This window comes from Nicotiana tomentosiformis, chromosome 3 (assembly GCF_000390325.3).
Source record: "Nicotiana tomentosiformis chromosome 3, ASM39032v3, whole genome shotgun sequence".
NCBI classification, from domain to species: Eukaryota; Viridiplantae; Streptophyta; class Magnoliopsida; order Solanales; family Solanaceae; genus Nicotiana; species Nicotiana tomentosiformis.
This window is the reverse complement of record NC_090814.1, coordinates 116,912,160-116,933,197: the sequence shown is the minus strand read 5'-3', so window position 1 is coordinate 116,933,197 and position 21,038 is coordinate 116,912,160. Positions and strand designations below refer to the sequence as shown.

Here is a 21,038-nt window from a genome sequence, read left to right as displayed (position 1 = left end):
AATCTTCCTACAACCCTTGATATCACATGCATGTAAAATAATCAACTCTCATGCCCAAAAATTATCTTGCTAATTACCCATTTTCAGATGATTTCGAAATTAGGGTTTAGGGTGTAGAATCTTACCTCTAGGATTAAGACCTAGTCAGCTTGCCTTCTTAATCTTCCAAAACTTGAGCAAGAATTGAAGAACAATTATTGAAGAACACATTCTCACTCTAGGACACTCTCTCTCACTCTAAAATGGCAGATTACATCTAAAAATGGCCCAAAACGTGTATTTAACGAAGTAGGGTTGGATTTTAAAAACCCAAAAATGAAGCTCCGGAACAGGTTCTGCGGTCGCATATGCGACCGCATAATGGTTTTGCGGACCGCATATCGGTCGCATAATTGGTGTCCAAAATGACAAAAAATCTGCCTGAGTCTGCGGTCACTATGCGGTCTGCATAACTGTTCTGCGGATGCATAGTGCACCGCATAATAGTTATGCGGTCGCATAGTCAACCGCATAATTGCTTCCAACTGACCCAATTAGTTGCCTCACTCTGCGGCCATTATGCGGTCCGCAGAGTGATTCTACGGTCGCATAATGGACCGCAGAAATGCAATATTTTGCCTAAAATTTTTTCTTTACTTTTCCATGCAGTGTTCAACCCAAAAGGTCTGAGCCTTCTATAATCCTCAACACGTAAAACCAATTCGGCGCCACAAAATATTATTTTCTTTTGCAAAATCTTGCGGGCCTTACAGTTGGGATCCAAGCTTAACTTGTGTATGGCTACCTCTATCGGGATACCTTTCATATCCTTATGTGACCATGCAAAACAATCAGAGTTAGATTTAAGGAATTTAATAAAGTCGGACCTGAGTTCTGGGTGCAGTCTTGTCCTTAAGTGGAATTTCCTTTCTAGGAATTCTTCGAACAATGCCACTTGCTCCAGCTCTTCCGCTGTGGACTTTGTTGCATCGGTCTCTTCTGGAACTTGGAAATATCTTGGCACTTGATAATATTCCAATGCCTCTACTCCCGAGCTAACTTTATCTAGTTTGGGAGTAGGTGTCAGTCCCTGTAATTGCTATACAACGTGTTCCTTTCTTTCGCTACTGGAGATCGAAATTTTATTCATCTCCCTTGTCATCGGTTGATCACCCCTTATCTGCTTAATTCCTTTGGGCGTTAGAAACTTCAGCAATTGATGATATGTTGATGGTATAGCTTTCATCTCGTGCAACCATGGCCTTCCTAGAATGATGTTGTATCCCATATCACCATCTACCACTTCGCAAAGAGATGTTTTCATTACTCTTTTAGTGTTCTTGGGTAATAAAATTTCTCCCCGGGTTATCACACTTGCGAGGTTGAATCCAGCGAGGAGCTTTGTGGACGGAATAATACTTCCGGTGAGTTTAGCTTGGTCCAATACTCTCCATTGTATGATATTAGCCGAACTTCCTGGATCCACTAGAACACGTTTAATCTTAAAATCTAGCACATTTACAGAAATTACTAATGCGTCGTTGTGTGGTAGCAGCAATCCGTATGCGTCCTCCTCCGTAAAAGTGATATCGTCTTCCTGAAGCCTTTTGCTATGCGTTATTGATACTTTTATCTTCTTTGCTACTGAAAAAGTGACCCCGTTAATCTCGTTACCTCCGAAGATCATATTGATTGTTTGATGCGAGGGATCTTCTCCTGCTTTCGAGAGTTCCACGTTATCCCGGTTATGACCATAATTGTTCTTAGCTCGATCACTCAAGAATTCTCTAAGGTGACCATTCTTCAATAATGTTGCCACTTCTTCCCGGAGGTGTCGACGGCTCCCTGTCCGGTGGCCATTCGTCCCATGGTATTCACACCACAAGTTGGGATCCCTCTAGCTGGGATCAGATCTAATCGATTTCGGGAACCGTGCTTCTTTGATGTTTCTCATGGCCGACACCAACTCCATTATACTGACGTTCAAGTTATATACCGATAACTTGGGGTAAGAAGGATCCCGTGACCCTAACGCTTCTTTATACTGCAGTGATCGATTGTTCTGACCGCGATCAGTCCTTCTGTCAAGGGCGAACCTGTCCGCTGTCCGGAAACCTCTACTGCGGCCTTAGGTCCGTTCGTAGGGCAAAAACCGACACTTCGAGGTCCGTCTGTCCGCGTCATAATCATCCTTTGATTTTTCTCTGTTCTTTTCTCGTCATTTGGTCGACGACGGAAAACCAACTTGATCATCTTCGATCCTTATATTTGATTCATACCGATTATGGACATCCGCCCAGGTCATTGCTTGAAACTCGAGTAGGCTTTCCTTAAATTTCAGGGAAGCGTCTAAACTCCTTGGATTCAATTCCTTGGTGAATGCTTCAGCCGCCCATTCATCCGGGACAGCCAGGAGCAATATTCTCTCCTTCTGCAATCGGGTAACGAACTCTCAAAGCAGCTCGAACTCTCCTTGCACAATCCTGAATATGTCGGCCTTTTGGGCCTGTACTTTTCTATCCCCGGCATGAGCCTTGATGAAAGAATCCGCGAGCATTTCAAAGGAGTCTATGGAATGCTCGGGTAACAGCGAATACCACGTCAAGGCTCCCCTCGTGAGCGTTTCTCCAAATTTCTTTAGCAACACAGATACAATTATGTAAGGAGCTAAATCATTTCCCTTTACCGTTGTTGTGTAGGTGGTAATATGCTCCTGGGGGTCTGAAGTTCCATCATACTTTGGCACGTCAAGCATTTTGAACCGCTTTGGGATTAACTCGGTGTCACACTTGGCTTGTATGACAATTCAATATACTTTTTTGAGTCAGGACCTTTCAGCACTAGTGGCGCACCGGGGATTTGGTCGATGCGAGCGTTCACTTCCCTCATAAACCGTAAAAGTTCATTCTTGAAAGGATCATTCTCGTCATTGAGGCCGGATCCGCTCCCCCTCACCCATCAGAGCCAATTTCACCCCTGGGAGTGTTGTTGTTGACTCTCTGCGTTGTTTGATTCGCGGGAGCCCTGGTAGGAATCAGATCTCGTCTGTTTGCATTAATTGGAGCTCCTGGCAGTGCCTGCTTCAACTCCGTCATAACCTTATCCTGTCGCGTGAGGTGCCCCAGAATGATCGCATGTTACTCTTGCAAGACTCTTACCGTGTCAATGACATGTTCCTCATCAGCATCATCGGGAATTGTTTCTCGAACATGTTGAGGATACTCCATGTCATGCACCAGTATGTCGCCATTCGGCACATTATGAGTGTCACTGATTGAATCCTCGAATTGAGGATGATCCCCCTGAATCTCGGGGTTGTGCATGTTGTTAACAGTGTTATCTGCTATTTTTATGATTCTTTTCTAAGACAAAATAATCAAAACACGTTAGTAAAAAAAGTAAGGATCAATTTAATTACACGACTGTCTAGGCTCTACGGTGGGCGCAAAATATTTTACCTGTAAAACGGTACAGTTGAATTTATACGTGGTTTCTAGACAAATGAATTAATTTAATTCTGAAATAATAAAATAATCGAAGAATTATGCAATACTTAGCCTTAGGATGTAGACGAAACAACAGAAGCAACAGTTTCGGGAACAAGGTTTCCGGGCACGACAACAACAAAATCAAAAAGTAAGAAGGTAAAATGGTACTCCATCTGTTTCAATTTATATGAACCTATTTTCTTTTTAGTCCGTGCCAAAAAGAATTACCCCTTTCCCTATTTGGAAATAATTTATCTTTATGCAATGATTTATAGCCACACAAAATATATATGCCTCATTTTATACCACAAGTTCAAAAGTCTTCTCTCTTTTCTTAAACTCCGTGCTCAGTCAAATGGGTTCACATAAATTGAATCGGAGGGAGTATTAAGCTTTGTATAGAATGTAGCATAAGTTTGCGAGAATATTCGTGTCGCTTACAATGATAACTAAGCCCACTGTTATAGTTATGTCTAGGGAAGGAGGTCCTAGGATTGTGCCCTTCTTTAATGTCAATTATGAGGGACATTGATGAAGATGTAACGGTGAACATAAATGCTAAATTCTCTATAATGGATAATTGCTCTTAATGCCATGGAATATTCTCTATTAAATGATGCCGGGCGAAGAACATTTATCACATCTTTATGAACGTTATTCTTTCCGGTGACAAATGAAACAACTGCTTTCGGTCTCTAGTCATCCCTATTTTGGGTTCCACGTGTCCCTTTTTTGGACGGCCACGTGTCATAGCATATTTTACCCTATACACGGCTATTTTTGACGTCATAATAACAGTTTGGGAGGTGAGTCTCAAGAAAACAGAAAAGTCAACATCAAATCATTTTTAAGAGAATAGGAAACTCGTTTTCTTACCAGAGTTTTCTTAGAGGTTCGTGCAAGGAGAGAGAGAAATTAAAAAAGAACAAAATGGAGGAAACAAAATCAAGTCGACGATAATCTACAATAACGAAAATACTTGTTTTGTTACTTTTGTGCACTAATTGCACAATACTTGTTCTTTCTTTTTTCCCCATCGTATTTGCACAATACACTCGATATGAAAAATAAACGATTAGAACAACTAAAAAGGAAGTGGTTAATTAATTTCTTCGTTTAATATCTTACATCTACTTCAAAATTAATGGTCAAATTAATCAACTTTTCATCTTAAATGGACACATATACAATTTTCCAATATGAAATTTATATGTATATAAAAACTGTGAAGAAATATCTTTCTTATTTCAAGTTGGCGCATAGTACAATTTTAATTTTAGTGAAATATCACTCTATTTGACTCTTGGGGTGGGGGTGGGGGTGGGGGTGGGGGGAGGGGAATCCTAGAATACAGAAGTAGTAATAGGTCGTTATAGTGTCGTCATTTAAAATAATACTCCTATGATTTTAAGAAGAAAAATGTTCACAAAATAATAGAACAACGACAAATTAGAAACTGATATAGTTATTTTATTGTATGGTTTTGACCAATACACGTATATATATATATATATATATATATATATATATAGATGAAGAGTTGTTTTATTCTGAAAAACATTAATATAATGAAGAGTTGTTTTATTAAAAGAGAAGCATTTTACCGGCCTAGATATAGGGAATACCTATATATGTAAATGGACTTTGACAATATTGTATCATCAATACATAGTCATTAGAAAATTCAATTATAAGTGGCGCGATATGTGATGTTTGCTTTATGAAAGTAAAGTTTAAATTATTATTTTAATATTTTCTTTTACCATCACTATTTTAAATATATAAAAAATTATACTAATATCTTAAATTTTCCTTGCACCTTTAGATATGGTCAAAAAATTGAAATTGAGGAAGTACTTTCTCATTAATGAACGTTGACTTTAGTTTTTCATGCGCTCCTGATTTTTGACTATTTTTACACATATTAAAAAATTTATTTTTTAACATTAATTAACAATGTAATTGAGCATATTAACCTTAATTTGTTAATTGAAAATACAGCAAATATTCTTAGGCTCTTTACTCAAATGACAACTTAAAAAAAATTAATTATTTCTTGATATTTAAAAAAATCAAATATTATGTATTATAAAAAAATCAAAAAATTAATTAAAGGGCACCGGAGGAAACATAAAAAAACCAAAAAAATCAATTAAAGGGGAGGGGAGGGAACATGAAAAGAGTGGCTAATAAAGCTTGTTTTCCCAAATCCGTGACAGTAAACTTTTCTCATTTTTTTTTCCAGAAACCTTATCCAATGTACATTTAATATAACGCGTTTTACATTATTAATATCTTGTACTAAAAAATATGTAACAGTGAACTCTGGAATTTTTATTTGAGAGTTGTGGTCTAAAGTGCTTCCTTGCAATAGTTTAATCTTAATTTCCATCTGTCAATAATGTTGGCTTCTGTTGGAGGAATCCGACATGCTCCAATAATTAATAATTTGCAAGTTATTTATATTTCTTTCTTCAGTATGTCATTCATGACCTAATCCAAGTTAAATTTCTCCATGATTTAACCAAGAAAATTAACAAAAAAAAATAAAATAAATTTCTCCATGATCGCCCGCAGATAATTTATAAAGGACAAAATATAAAATTGATCGGTCGATCGAAATTAATTGTACACTAGCTAAAAAGTAAGATATATATATATATATATATATATATATATATATATATATATATATATATATATATATATATATATATATATTTTGTCAGTTATTTGGCTAAAAATATATATTTACCGATTGAGTGCGGGAAAAGTATTTACCTTCGTTGAACTCTTATATATCTAGTTTGAAATCTCATTCGTAAGGTGCATCTGGTCAAGGGCGGATGTATAGCTCAAATCATGGGGCACGTGAATCCATGATCTTTCCATCAAATTAGGTATTTTATGCATTTATTTTCTAAAATTTGTCTAATATTGTGTGTTGACACTCATGCAGGGCCGGCTCTAACGTGATGAGGGGTAAGGCATGTGCCTTAGGCCCCCAAATTTGGGGGGCCCCATTTTTTAAAAAGAATAGGTTTATAGGTATTTTAAAAATAATATTTAGTACTTTTTAATACAAAATTAGAGTTTTTAATATAAAAGGAAATAGAACTCTTTAGATATGTAAATAAAGTAATAATTTGACATATTTAAAAATGGATAGATGAATAGTTTTCGCAACGTTTCACTTTTACTCCTTCATTAGATAATGTATACAAAAATTCACTCTCCCTTTCTTAATATGTCCAAGTCAATCTTTCTTTTCTCCAATCTCTTTATATTTCAGAAACCCCTATATATTTTCTGTTTTTCTCTTTAATATTCTTACTCATTTTCTTTCTCCAATATTTCATTACTCACTTTCTTTCTATAAGATTTCATTAGCTCCACTATTCAACAATACTTTTAAGCTTCCAATAATTCTATACTTCTATTGCTCTATAAAATATTATCTAATATCAACAATATCTCAAGAAAAATTAAATGAGCTGGCTATATTATCAATTGAATAAAGATAATTAGAGAAAATCGATTATAAAAAAGATTATTAACAACTTTGTATTTCAAAAAGTTAGAAGAATATATTTCAAATAAAACGTATGTTATAACTATCTTTTAAAAATTTAGGCCCCATATTAATCTTTGGCCTTAGGCCTCGCATATCCTTGAGCCGCCCCTGCACTCATGTTCCAAAAAGACAAAATGGTGCACTTGATTGAATATTGGGTTATTCACCTAGAGAAACATGAATCGATTCCCACCTAATATATTTTTTCTACTTTTTTAGTGGTGTACCCATGTTCAAGAAATTCTAAATCCGCCTATGCAACTGGTTCCTTCTTTTTCTCAAAAATATTTCTGCAAGTTGGTTTTAGCATTCAAAATGCAAGTGCACATCAATCTTCGTTGAAGCATGTTTATTTTGCTGTTTTGTGTTTTGGAAAGAAAGGGGAAAAAAGAAAGTTCTATCTAACAAACAGAGGGAAATAAACATAAATAAAAAACCAATTTTGTTCGTCTTAAATAAAGTTCAGTTTGCTTTTTTGCAACTCTTAGTTGCATATCCCATTACACAAGACTCAACAAAAGCAGCATCATGGACGAAATTAGAAGAGCAAAGAGTTTTGCACTGTCCCATAATTTTCCAGAGAAGGAAACAGGAGGAGAAGGTGGTGGTTTACTAGCTACAATTCTTTCTTTGGGACAATGATAATTACACCTACTTGGAGGTGCAACTCTGTAGACACCGGTGGTTGTCAGTATATGAATGTCCTTTTTATTATCTTCCCCTAAGGATGCAACGTATCCTATATCAGGCACAACATCCTCTGCAATTGATTCACAATGTATTGGAGAATCTTGCGCGCACCTGTAAGGGATTTTTGAACTTGTGAAACTTCTACTATTTTCAGGATTTTCAGTACCTGACCATATTCCATCTGGATACAAGTCTATGTACAAGTACCTGAAAGTTTGATTCGAAATAATGTTGAGCTGATGTACCGAATTATCAAGTTTGTTAGCAAAGAAAAAGATGCAAACCTTCCATACAGACAGGGATCAGTGTGAGACCTATAGAAGTAGCCACCAGTTATGGAAGCTGAACCAATTGCCTTATCAGCTTCAGAGTGGTTGTATCCCATGACTGGGAATATGAGACTATTGGAGCTAGACCAAGTGCTTTCTTTTGTGGCATTGCTTGTTTTGTAGGGAAAAGGGCCTTCGTAGATAGACCAACCATAGTTTCCACCCTTTGTTATCATATCAATCTCTTCGTACTGGTCCTATAATAAGATTCAGGAAAGGAGATAGTAACTTCAATAGGTGCAGACAACGCTGGATCACGCAAAAGGCTAATATTCTACTACTGTTTTTTGGAGTTTCAAATTAAGAACATGATCAGATTAACAAGTCAAGTCAATGCCTTCTTGTGAAGTAATTCTTTCCAACATTACTAAAGCTTTCAGAGACCTCAGCCTTCTCAATTAATTTAGAAAAATCTTGTCTTGCTTGAAGGCAACTGATTTCCAGCAGTTGTGTTTTCTTCTAAAGAATCCTGGAATAAAAATATTCACATGCATATCGATATAGCAGGCTGAAGACCTTGTTCCAAGAACTGATTGTATGTCCTACTCTGTTTGATATTTTTTGTTTGAATTTATCAAAATTTCCCTAAATTAACTATTATAATCATATAAGTATTGACTATGCTTATAAGAGATAGTGAACTTCCTAACCTGTCCAGCATCTCCACAAAGGAAGTAGGAAGGTCTTTCTGAATCGAAACTACAACGCCAAGGATTTCTAAGACCCAACGCCCAGATTTCAGGCGCTAATTGCTTGTCATTGTTGTACGGATTATCTCTTGGTATGGAGTAGTTTCCCCAAAGCCCTTGAATGTGCGCTTCATTTCCTGTCAGTCATAAAATGAGAAAATTGCAGAGTTCAGTTGTTACAGTGCAAGAAACATGCAGTTTGATCATCCAATCTGTTTCTACCTACTTACCTACCTACACAAAAGGATAAATGTTCTTTCAAGATGCTACGGGAACAGTATGTAGTGATTGCAAAAGTTCCATTGTTAAATTTTGTTTATATTTTTCGGAAATTAACAAGTCTACGCAATAAACATTTTAATTAACATACTTTGATCCACATCAATCCTCAAGATCTTTCCGAGCAATGATCTCTTGTTTTGTGCAAAATTGTAAGGATCCCCTCGATGTGTACCAATTCCAGTCATAACATACAAAAACCTATCCGCAGGGCCAAAGAGAATCTGCCCTCCATGAACTCCCCTACCCGGAAGTCCCATCGTAAATATCCTCCTTACTTCTAATGGACTAGCAACTTCTGCCTGTTAAGAAGATGATCAAATCAGGACATTAAGGGAACTTCAGTCAAGAAAATCCATAAATTCATATAGCGATAAGGCGAGTGTGGAGGTATACCATGGAAGGTGTTGATGTAGTACCATTTGCTGTGAACTCTGCTACCACAGTTTGATACTGACATGGCTCAATGCCACTCTCTACTGGAAGTGTTGCTGGATCACAATAAACTTCCGAGTTACATGAGCATCTGCCCGAACATCCTGAGTGTTGCAACTTATCACAATTGTATGAAACGAAGAAACGACCATTATTCACAAAATTAGGGTGGAATTCCATTCCCAATAACCCATATTGGGTACCAAAAAGCACCTGATCAGTTATATCTAGAAAGGGCTTGGATTCATCAAGCTCCAATACTCCATTAGATTCACCCTCGGGAACATTGGCAATCCATACTTTACCTTGTTGATTCCACAAAAAGACACGGTTAGAGCCATCAGGATGTGGAGTCATGCCAATGTAAGATCCATTTCCAATTTTGTCAAGGCAAACACCATTTGGGGCTTGATTATGAGCTTCACGAATACCAAATGATTGAGCACCATTTATTAAGTCCTATAAGTTGATTTCAAGACAGGGAACAACTCAATGAGAGGAAATGTAGATATCTAAACTCAGCAAAGCATTAAGGACTCTTACTGAACAGAACTCGGGATCAGAGATATTCACTGCAGCAAATTCCTTCTCCAATCTTAAGTCATCTGCAAAGTCATATGAAACATTTCCATTAATTAGAAAGAAAAAAATCAGTTTCATATCTAATGTGCCCCTAGGTCCATGTCCAATAAGTAGAAAAGAAAAAAATGGAAGAGAAAATTAAGACAGGGAACTGCAACCTATACATAAAAAGAGTGATGATAGAGCCTTACTTAACTGATCAGTGCACAAAGTGTAGGATGATAAAAAACCATAGAGTAACGAGAGATTCAGGAGAAAAACAGTGCCCATAGTAAACATAGCACTAATGATAAAGGATGGAACTCCAATTTATAATGTATGCCTTATTATAGGAATGAAATTAAGAACACCACAGAAACACAACTCTTGGATGATATGTGATGCACAACATTAATTCCTATAAAGGCCTTTTGATCTGAATCTTATCTCTTCATATATAATGGCTCTACAAAAATAGTGTAAAATTTTAGGAAATGTAATTATATTACTACGTTAATCTCAGTGCACACGCCGATCTCAATGCTATTTTAATAACACAAATGCATGCATGGGGAGTCAAAACCTTTGCGTCCCGGTGTTTGTATCCCGTCGATCTAAGGTTGATTACCTACAGGTTTTTCTTTTGTTCGTACACCTTATTGCTAGAAAATTACAAATTGGAATACTCACAACAAAACAAAAAATAGAGAAAAGCACAACAACTAGTATTATATTGGCTCTGCTAATACATGGACCATGGTTAAGCAGGCTCAAGCAACTAAGCTTCATCACTTAACCAGGGCCCGTGTATTGGAACTAGGAAGCATTGTTATAAAAAACGTACTACTCCACTATAAAACAAAAAAGGGGGAATTTAAAGAAGAATCACTTATAAGACTCCTGATTTCGATTTTTAAGGTGATTTTGTAAGGAAGATATCAAAAGATTCAAACTGCAGCTATTTGGGGATAAAGTTAGTCTCTTACGAGCATGAATAGTACAACCTCACCACCAAGTAAAGCCCAAACGCAAGCAAGAACCAGATCAAACAAGAGGGTGAAAACCAAATTATAGCCGCTGACAAAATGAGAGTCATGCCAAGCCTATAACAAGACGGCACCAGCCATATAATAAGTTTTACATTATTAGAATTTTAAAACAATTTAATATTATTTATTAAAAAAATCATCTATAAATTATTTAATAAGTGATTTAATTATATAAATATTTTTAGGCTGTTAGTAAAACGAATTAACTACCTCTTTCCACGTTTGCTTTCATATCACTAACCTATCTCGTGGTTTGAAATATTATACTTACCTCCTTATTTTGATTTTCTTGTAATAATACTAATTAATTTAAATGACAAAATTTTATAATATTCCTACCGTACCCTTTGTTGTGCAATTGTTGATACTACGTTCTTCAACATATAAAATGCCCCTTCAAATGTTCTCTCTATTACATATATAGTTGGTGCAAAGAATATTGAAAATCCTTACTAATAATAAGGCAAAATGGAAATAAATCTTTTTCTTTATGCTTGGATTTTAAATAAAGTGGAAACAACAATGGTTATAATAGACTTGAATGTAATATTATATGTAATAAGTATTACCTTAATCTCAGTTAATCAATGAAAAAGTTATTTGTTTTCATGAAGCACTGCTAACCTAACAATAAATCTCTAATGCCACATGTTTGCATAATCATAACAAAAGTAAGTTCAAGAGAAATTGAAAATTAGATTTTAATTCCCATCACCTAAGATGTGTTGCTTATGCCCCCTTTTTGTATTTAAAAAAAATAGAAAATAACGCATGCATCAGGAAAAATAAGTAAACATCCCTATACGGGAAAAAAAAATAAAAAATAAAAATAAAAACAGCACCAAGCGAAGAAATATAAAATTAAAAAATGTGTACATCAACCAGAGTTGCACCTTACAACTGTTTATGGCAATTGTTTAAGAAAATATGACAATTGTGTACGGTAAATCAATATTTTTTAAAGATTTTATATAGCATTATACTTGTTTACATTTTTTTCCTTTTCCTAATTTGAGAAATATCAAAGTACCAGGTGAACTTTTCTCAATACTGTTTTAAAGTTTTTCTTGATAATTTTATCATATAATATTATATCTTACAATTTAAAATAGTATTCTTGACCATAAATTTGTTTCAAGAATATCAATTAATAATATTTTTTAAAATTTAAGCAAATAGAATCCAACAAATAGATTCTCCTTTTAATAATATTTAAATACTCTCCTTTTATTATAATATAGATATAGATTATAACTTTGAAACCAATAACCTATGACCAAATAGCAATGAGCAAATAACTATATCTTAGGTTTGATATATTTTACCGCAAACACATGCGTGAATTTATATTACATGTTAGTAACTTTTCAATTTAAAATAGAATAAGTTTCAGAATAATTAATTTCTAATATATAGAAATTATTATTTCCTTAAAACAATAGAATTTTTTTACTTTTTAGTTCATTATTACTTGTCATTATTGCATTATTCATTATTTAGTATTTTTACATTTTTATGTGATTTTTTATTAGTTTACTATTTGATAAAATATCCTTTCTTAATATAAAAAGTACAATATATATTTTAAATTACTACATAAGAATTTAAATTATATTTTTATATTATTTATTGGAATCATTATTTATGTTTTGTTTTTAGTTTTATATATTATAATATTTTTAGTTACATGATCTTATCCATATATCAAGACCATATGAATTACTGTTCAAAAACTTTCCCATCTCAAAAAATAAATTAGTCTTATATCTCTACATTGAAGTTATTTTTTTCCTTTTTTATAATAACTTTCTTAAAAATATATAGATATTTATTTTTTGTTAATTCAAATTCAAAATAGTAACTAATTATTAACTAACATAACTTATTTAATCCTAAATGTCTTTCTCCTATGTTTCCACTTATTATAAACTTACTTGCTTTTAATAATATATAAATATATAGATATAAATAGATATAGATTGGTGCTTCGTACTTGGGTTAGGCCAAAATTGCTTTACTTGCATCTTAAGTTACCAAAAATTTCCTTAATTTCAAAACTTTCCGGACAATTTATGAAATTTGAGATTCATATTTCTACGCTAACCCTTACCCTGCTTCTCAAGTTACCATTTTATTTCCTTATTTCAAAATTTTCCGAAAGAACTTAGGAAAATTGAGAATCCTATTTTCTACACAAACTAGGCTTTCCTCAAAGTCTATAAAAGCGTTACACGGCTTGAACAACTGATCACCATCTTCTCTTGCATTCTTTTTGGCTTACTAAATTGCTCTCTGTATTATCGCCCCAACAGAAATTGAAGATGGTAAATCTACAAACTTCTGTTGAATATAGAGTTATAACAGACGATTCTATCATTCCAAGGACGAAGAACAGCAACAACCCTTCTTCTGAGACGTTTTTCATGATCCAAGTTCGGGTTCAACAATTCCTTAAGTATCTGCAAGAGGAAGGGGATTCTATAATGGAGGCACCAGACAGTCCACTAACTGTCAAATCTTTCTACTTGCCGAGTGACGCTGTGATGCACGACGATGATAGCATTTACGAAATACTATGCTCTGTTGGTGTGCCGCTTTATTCAATGGTGCCCATCATCCGACGCGTCTCTTCCTTTGCTCGGAACCTGATGTCTCAACCTACCAATTTCGGCCGCCCTCTGATTCCTATTGTTCTGGGCATTGCGGTTATTACTTGGGATCCCACAGACGCTGTGACGGCGCACCAGAGGAAATTTGGTGAGATTGAAGAAGAGCCCACGGCTAAACGCCAAAGTAAAGATGAACGCCGATACAGGGTTTGCCTTACACCAGTTTTAGGTATAAGGTATAAGGAGGAGAGAAAGCTGTCTAATTTTTGATTATTTTTTAGTTTCAGCCAATATTTTTGTAGACCGTGATTAAGCCAAATAATATGGTTTTTCATTACCTCCTATAGCACTTAGCAGCTGGATGTAATTAATTACTCCTTTTAGGTATTTCAATTTTCCAGTTCATCTTTATACATCTCTTCGATCATAAATTAGTGCCATAAGAAGATTCTTTAAGTTCCAGATTTGTCAATTTATTAGCTGTACAATTACTTTGGTTATGAGGATAAATCTTTTTCAAGCATAAACCACTAGCTAAGGTTAATTTTTTATGCTTTGGCAAAATTATTAGTTTGACAGTTGTTTATTATAGCTCAAACATGACAACTCCATTAAAACTACGCTAGGCCCAAAAGAACAGACAACATATTTTAACAATATATGAATCAAACTGCGCGAATACTATGTAGTATAATCTTTCCTGAAATATCTAATATACTAATCATGGACATTTTCTTTAAATGCTTGGTTTTCTATAGTTCAGGACTTGTAGACCAATTTTACACTTGCTTTTATATGCTTAATTAATTATTGTCTATCACCCAATTCCTAGTCAATGAAGCTAAAAGATGAGGGGTCACTCTATGGCGTCAAACGAAGTTTGGTAAAAGCACCTCCACCCACGTGTGAAAACACTATAGATCCTCCTAATTAGGGAGAGGTTAAAAAAAAAAAATACTCCATGGACCAACATGCCACTACTTCTCCAATTGTAACTTTCAATTTGCTAAATCACAAATATAATTTAAAAAAAAACATAATTTTACATGACTACTCTGATTTGAAATGCACCTAAGAGAAGAGCTACAAGATAAACAAAAACTCACATTCAAATGAGACACAACTTCTTTGGTTCTTTCTGTTTCACAATGAACTATTTGGAGATGGAAGAGAGAGCAAGCCACCATCCAGCACCAAGTCATGCCCACTCACAAATGCAGAATCATCTGAAGCTAGAAACAGAACTGCATCCGCCAAGTGCTTCACCGTTAGCGTAATTCCCTTCAAACTAGTCAAGTTCCCATACATTTTCAAAACCTTCAATGATGTCTCCTGCTCCGCACTCAACATAATTGGCGTCATTACTGCAGATGGCGAAACACTATTCACCCTTATTCCATATTCACCTAATTGCCTTGAAGCTGATTTCACTAGTCCTAAAACAGCGTGTTTCGACATTACATAATCCGTACGCCATGGTCCTGCCCTGCTTGCCGCAATACTGGCTGTACAAATAATGCTCCCTCTAACGCGCTGCTCCACCATGGCACGTGCCGCGTGCTTCACACACGCCGCCATGCCTCGTGCGTTGACTCTTAACACACGGTCGAATTCCGAAAGATCAAGATCGATTACCTTTTGACCTGAGTTACCAACGACTCCTGCGTTACTGAACATGATGTCGAGTTGACCATATTTCTGGACCGTCCAATCCACCATGGCTTTCACTTGAGTTTCATCACTGACGTCGCAGTGCACGTAGCTGCACCTCTGGAAAGGGATGGATTCCGCCAAAGCTCTTCCCTTTTCATCTTGGATGTCGGCGATGACAACGTGCGCGCCGTGATGGGCAAAAAGGCGTGCTGCTGCTTCCCCAATGCCGCTGGCACCGCCCGTCACTGTGGCCACTTTGCCTTCAAGCTTTTGCATGGTCACTGCAAATTTTTTCCGTTTTCTGCTTTATTTTTAGTGGTGTTTCTGGAGAATGGGAAATATGTTTCTAAAAGCTGGGTTATCTGGAGTAGGTGGCCTAATAATGCCTCAGCCTCAAACTAGCCACCAACTGCAGGTAAGGTAAGGGGTCCGCAGTCACAATCCTAGTACAGCCTCTCTTTTTTAATAATTGAGTGACATATTTAGCATAAAAATGCTTTTCAAATATGCTATCCAGCTATAGTTGAGTGACATGACTTATTTTCATCAATTCCTATTAAACAACTTTCTTTGGGGAGACCTAAATTCTTTTATAGGTGAATCAATCCGGTAATCAATAAATAGAGTTAGGACTTAATATGTCAACTGCAAGAATGTGAAGATATCTACACAAAAAGGTGGAAGTAATGCACAGCGAACATTAGTAAGAAAAGCTACGGGCTCCAAAAGCAAGGAGCATAGAGTATCTGCAATCTCAGACTACACATTTCGGCATTGGGCTAAAATGTGTTTTCTTAGTATTTGGTCCCAGGAAACTATTTCATACATCAAGAATAATCTGAATGAGACTCGTCGTAGAAATCACTGGGACATGGTGACATGACCTCTTGCTCCAAATATTGCAGCACCTGTTGCATTGAAGGTCTATCATCTGGATTTGCATCAGTGCATCTTGCAGCTATTTCCAGAATTGCTTCTACTGTCTCTACGTCTGCATCTGTGCACCTCTTATCTAGAATGTCCTCCAGTCTATTCTCCTTCAGTAAGGTATTCATCTGTACAGTTTTCACATTGTGACACTATAAGTTTGTGGAAATAGTAGAGCTAAATACTAAGACAAGTTCCATATAACTATCACATAATCTCCAACCAAGGTCTTCTATGAAGTTTTAAAAGTCAGATGAGAACCATACCCAGCCAACCACATTTAGGCCTCGATTCACGAAAGATGGATCTGTTGGCCTTTTCCCTGTCACAAGCTCTAAGAGGAGAACTCCAAAGCTATACACATCAGACTTCTCTGTCGCTCTTCCACTTTGCAAGTACTCTGGGTTTACCAACAAGAAATTGTTGGTCAGACATTTCGGTAGAAGATGAGTAGAGGTTGAGAGACTTCACAGGAGAGGGAAAGCCTTAAGAGACCAACACCACCACAACATATGGCAAGTGAAAATCAACAGAGGTTTCAAGAAAAGTAAAAAAGAAACTGGTCCAAGAATGATAAACTTCTATCAGCATCCAACACAACACAAGCATAGCATAGTCCATGAGAAAATAGGTCAAGGCATTTTGTCCAAACAAAAAAAGAACCACCCAAACTTACTTTACAGCCAGCATATACATGATTATATGTATCATGTATGTATCTATCATTATAGGTGCTTATTGAAAAAAGTGAGTATGCATACCTGGTGCTAAATAACCAAAAGTACCAGCAACCACAGTAGTAACGTGAGCTTCCTCATCAACCAAAAGCTTGGCAAGTCCAAAGTCTGAAACACGAGGCTCTAGATTCTCATCAAGGAGTATGTTGCTTGATTTAATATCTCGATGAACTATTTTAGGACAGCAGTCATGGTGTAGGTAGGCCACCCCTCTTGCAGAACCAAGAGCTATTTTCAAACGTGCATTCCAGTTCAACAAACGATCATCCACACGTTCTGCCAAAATGCACAAAAGATGCACGCAATGAATTGCCAAGTAAAGCAGATTGTTTAAGCAAACAGAAATAGCATTTTCCTCCCCTCCTCTCCAGATTCTTTTTCTGTTGACTCTTTTGTTAAAACACAGAACTTGAGCGGTGTCTCACAGTTTCTGGCATATATCTCCAAAAAATACTGGGCAACTGGATAAAGAATAAAATCTGAACCACTAATAACATAAGAGAAATCCAATTCATATATTGCCATGGCCAACAAGCTCAATGCGAGTGACTTATCTCTGAACCAGAGAATACCAGTCAACAAAAGGGTGAAAAAAATAAATAAGTATCATATTTCTTGCTTTGCATCTGCAGACTCTACACTCAACAACAATGCACAGAGAAAAGGTCCCCCTTTTAATTGTTTTTATTGGGGCAAGTACCTTTTTCAGCTCTTCCTCTTCATACATATACAACGGATGACTGAAAATAATAGGTACATTTGGGCCTAACCAAATAAAAGAGATGTATGGCAGAAACACTTCTTTTTCATGCTACACCTTAGACAATTTCTATCGTTGGTGTCTTCTATAAGCTAAGAAGAGAAGTAATGATGAGGAAAGATTTCCACAAGTTTAAAATTGCAGGAAACAAACCATGCAGGAAATTGTCCAAGCTTCCCATGACCAGGTAATCATAGATGAGAAGCCTTGCAGTAGGAAGCCTGCAGTAACCTCGAAGGTTGACCAGATTAATGTGTTTGATGCTACCCAAGATTTCCAGCTCTCTCTCAAAAACTTGATCAGAGCCTTCACGACTCCGGTCTATTCTTTTAACAGCAAATGTTCCACAATCATTCATAACCATCCGATACACAGTACCAAACCCTCCTGCCCCAACAACATCTTCCTCATCAAGGGATTCAATCTTCTCTATTAGCTCACATGAAGGATAAGGAAGATCGCCGTGGAAAGTAATAAGCTTGGCACCTGCAGACTTGACAAATTAAGGCAAAAATATGGAGAAGGAAAAAGAAAATGGTAATTGTACTATTCACCCTCTTACTTGGCTCTTTGTAAACTTGTTTCTTGACTTCTGTGTATTTTTTCGCTGCTCTTTCCTTCTTTGACAACAACCAAACCCAGAGGAAAATAAAGAGCACAATGAGTACGAAACCCAATGTAGATATTGCACCAATAACTGCTGCTCTAACATAGTGAGAGGATCGCTTAGTAGGGACTGCACAGAAACCACATTAATTTAGCAATAAATCAGACTTTCTACAGAGAACTAAAGGAGAAAACAGCAGAATCCACTCAGTGCAGGAAAGGGAAAAAATGTAGTAGAAATAAAGCAAATATAACAACCTGCAGCCTCATCACTTTCAGCATGAGGCAATACTACAGGGAATCCCATTGATGTTCGGCAAGGCTTGACGACCTGTTGGCCACAGAGATCTAAGTTGCCAATAAACCTAAGCACAGGCATTATCCTCATCAGAATAGTCTTCCATAAGACAGCCATTAATAGCAGAATAAACAGAGAAAATGTTATTCATCTCCCAAGATTATAAAGAAGAAAAGTAAACAGCAATCCAGTTCACGAGACTCCTATTAAACAGTTGTTTCCTGAAACAAGCTGGTGTTGGCGATTCTAATCCACTGATCTTGCGACGGATACTCTGCTTAGTTTGTATTTAGTAGATATCATTGTAACACTGCCACAAACCTAACATATGTAGCAAACAATATTTACTTACAAATGTACCTGGTGAGCAAGTACCCGATTCATCTAGTATTTTATTTCTTAAAATGTGATTGGGGTGCCAAGTGGATGCTGAAAAATTATCTTCACTTCTATACAGATAATAGGAAGCAGTATTCAGGATATATTTAATACTCTCTGAGTTTTGAAACATCTATCTAAATTTATTTTCAGCCTACAAAAAAATATTTGAACTCATCAGGCGATATCAAATGTGGGATTAAATTCCAAAAGGAAGGAGGACTTACGATTTGTTCCCGAAAGTGCTCAGAACTCCAACATCAGGAATCTCTCCCGAGAAGAAATTGGTTGACAAGTTGCTGAATTGATTTGCAATTTTAACACATCAGTGTAAAGGCAGTAACTTGCTGGGTTAAGAAATTATGATGAAAGGAAATTGGACTTACAGATGACGAAGGTGTCTGAGACGACCAAGAGAAGAAGGTATGGCACCCCTAAGTGAATTGCTTGATAAGTCCCTAAGAAAGATTAAAAGGCAGCAACCAATAAAACAACCTAATCGATCAAATAATCAGATGGTGAATTAAAACATTTTGAAATCTTACAATATGGTCAGCATTGAAAGATTTCCAATATCTGATGGTATGCCTCCTTGAAGATAGTTTGCTCTGAGGTATCTGTATTAAATAGTATCTAGCTTGTGACAACTTTATCAAGAAACACGGGGAATCTACAATAAAATATGCTATCACTCAGTTATAGGAAACTCCAACTTACATAGCTCTGAGTTCAGAGCAATTGCCAATCTCATTAGGAATCACACCGTGCAGACTGTTTTCGTGAAGTGCCCTGGTTTTAGGGAAACAACACAGTTTTATCAAGGGAATCACAAGAGATAAACATTAATTTTACCTAGAATTAGCAAGAGCCCACACAAAGAAACAATGCACCAACATAGATAATATTTGTTGCATTGCCCCAATAAGCAAAGTGGCATGGAGAAAGGCTATGGGACTTACAATCTCTGCAGTCTGGTGAGTTTTCCTATGCTGGGAGCTATAATTCCTCCAAGTTGCATATAAGGTAAGTTGCTGAAAATTCCAAAAAACAAAATGCTGTAAATTAACCCAAGCAACCAAAGCAAAACGAGTGAAGAAAGCACTGATAGAGGAAATAAAAAGAGAAGTGCGCATACATAGATTGAACTCTTTGGTCATTGGGATGGCAAGATATGCCAGTCCACCCACAAGGTGACTCATCCGAATAATTCCAGTTGCTCAACACACTTTTGGTGTCATTCAAAACGGTTCTCATTTCCAACAAAGTAAAACCTAAAAGGAAACAGAGAACAAGAATCAAAGTTAAGACCTTTTTAGCTCAAGAACAACATACATTATGAAAATAAACCTAGATAATGCCCATAAACAAATAAACTTACCATCTGGGGTTAGAGAAAGAGAGCTTTTGCTGAAAATGGTCATCGTAAACAAACCAAAAAGGGCCAAAATCCGCAGACCCATTTCGATTTCTTGAGCAAAACCGCAGATTTGAGCTTAGTTTTCACTTTGGAATAGTAGTCTACTGTCTGCTAGTCCTAGAGTTCAGGACTAAGTGTCAAGTATATAGTAAAGTGGTAGCAAGTTTACCAATCAAGACAGATCTTGAAAGAGTAAAGCTATAATGAAGAAAATGGTGGGGTTAGGGTAGAAGTAATTAAGATGATTAAAGTTCTTACAAACGGAAAATCCATAATAATGAAATGTCAAGCACGAAGTGAGAAAGACGAGGGTGGGGTGGTGTGTATTTTGAAAAGGAGAAGACTTTACTTTGAAAGTAGTATAGAAAGTTGTGTAATAGAAAAAGAGAGAGCCGTTGTTCAGACAGCCGTGGAGTTCAAATAGAGTAATGAAGTTGGACTACGCTCTCGCGCGTTAAATATTTGTGTACTCGCTAGATATTGCTGGATGCGTGTAAAATTATGTTAAAAGAGGAGTGTGTGTAAGTGACCGCTATAGATGTGCGAATGGGGAAATCTTTTTGTTGGAAAAAGGACAAAT

The 21,038-nt window shown here is 36.2% G+C and overlaps 3 protein-coding genes across 4 annotated transcripts; all 3 read right to left on the bottom strand.

Moving 5' to 3' along the window:
• Nucleotides 1–243: 243 nt before the first annotated feature.
• On the bottom strand, nt 244–20,817 carry LOC104107156 (LRR receptor-like serine/threonine-protein kinase FEI 2). 2 transcript variants are annotated; one of them, XR_011414939.1, is made up of 14 exons: nt 20,420–20,817; nt 20,177–20,312; nt 20,001–20,072; nt 19,759–19,830; nt 19,587–19,658; nt 19,428–19,499; nt 19,269–19,340; nt 18,624–18,730; nt 18,322–18,495; nt 17,913–18,245; nt 17,024–17,275; nt 16,529–16,662; nt 16,101–16,390; nt 244–256 (listed from the first exon to the last, which is right to left on the bottom strand). XR_011414939.1 is itself a non-coding variant. In XM_009615886.4 (13 exons), exons 1-13 carry the CDS (start codon nt 20,499–20,501, stop codon nt 16,163–16,165), a joined length of 1,806 nt encoding a protein of 601 aa, XP_009614181.1. In that variant the 5' UTR covers nt 20,502–20,817; the 3' UTR covers nt 15,946–16,162. The 2 variants fall into 2 exon arrangements, 1 of the variants encoding a protein (XP_009614181.1); XM_009615886.4 differs by lacking the exon at nt 244–256 and having other exon boundaries at nt 15,946–16,390.
• On the bottom strand, nt 7,316–10,566 carry LOC104107158 (HIPL1 protein). Its single transcript, XM_070197503.1, has 6 exons — nt 10,007–10,566; nt 9,425–9,922; nt 9,120–9,330; nt 8,711–8,886; nt 8,016–8,257; nt 7,316–7,938 (listed from the first exon to the last, which is right to left on the bottom strand). The coding sequence occupies exons 1-6, from the start codon at nt 10,121–10,123 to the stop codon at nt 7,542–7,544; spliced, it is 1,641 nt and encodes a 546-aa protein (XP_070053604.1). The 5' UTR covers nt 10,124–10,566; the 3' UTR covers nt 7,316–7,541.
• On the bottom strand, nt 14,664–15,716 carry LOC104107157 ((-)-isopiperitenol/(-)-carveol dehydrogenase, mitochondrial-like). The gene has a single exon (XM_009615887.4). The coding sequence runs from the start codon at nt 15,609–15,611 to the stop codon at nt 14,826–14,828; it is 786 nt and encodes a 261-aa protein (XP_009614182.1). The 5' UTR covers nt 15,612–15,716; the 3' UTR covers nt 14,664–14,825.
• Nucleotides 20,818–21,038: the final 221 nt, after the last annotated feature.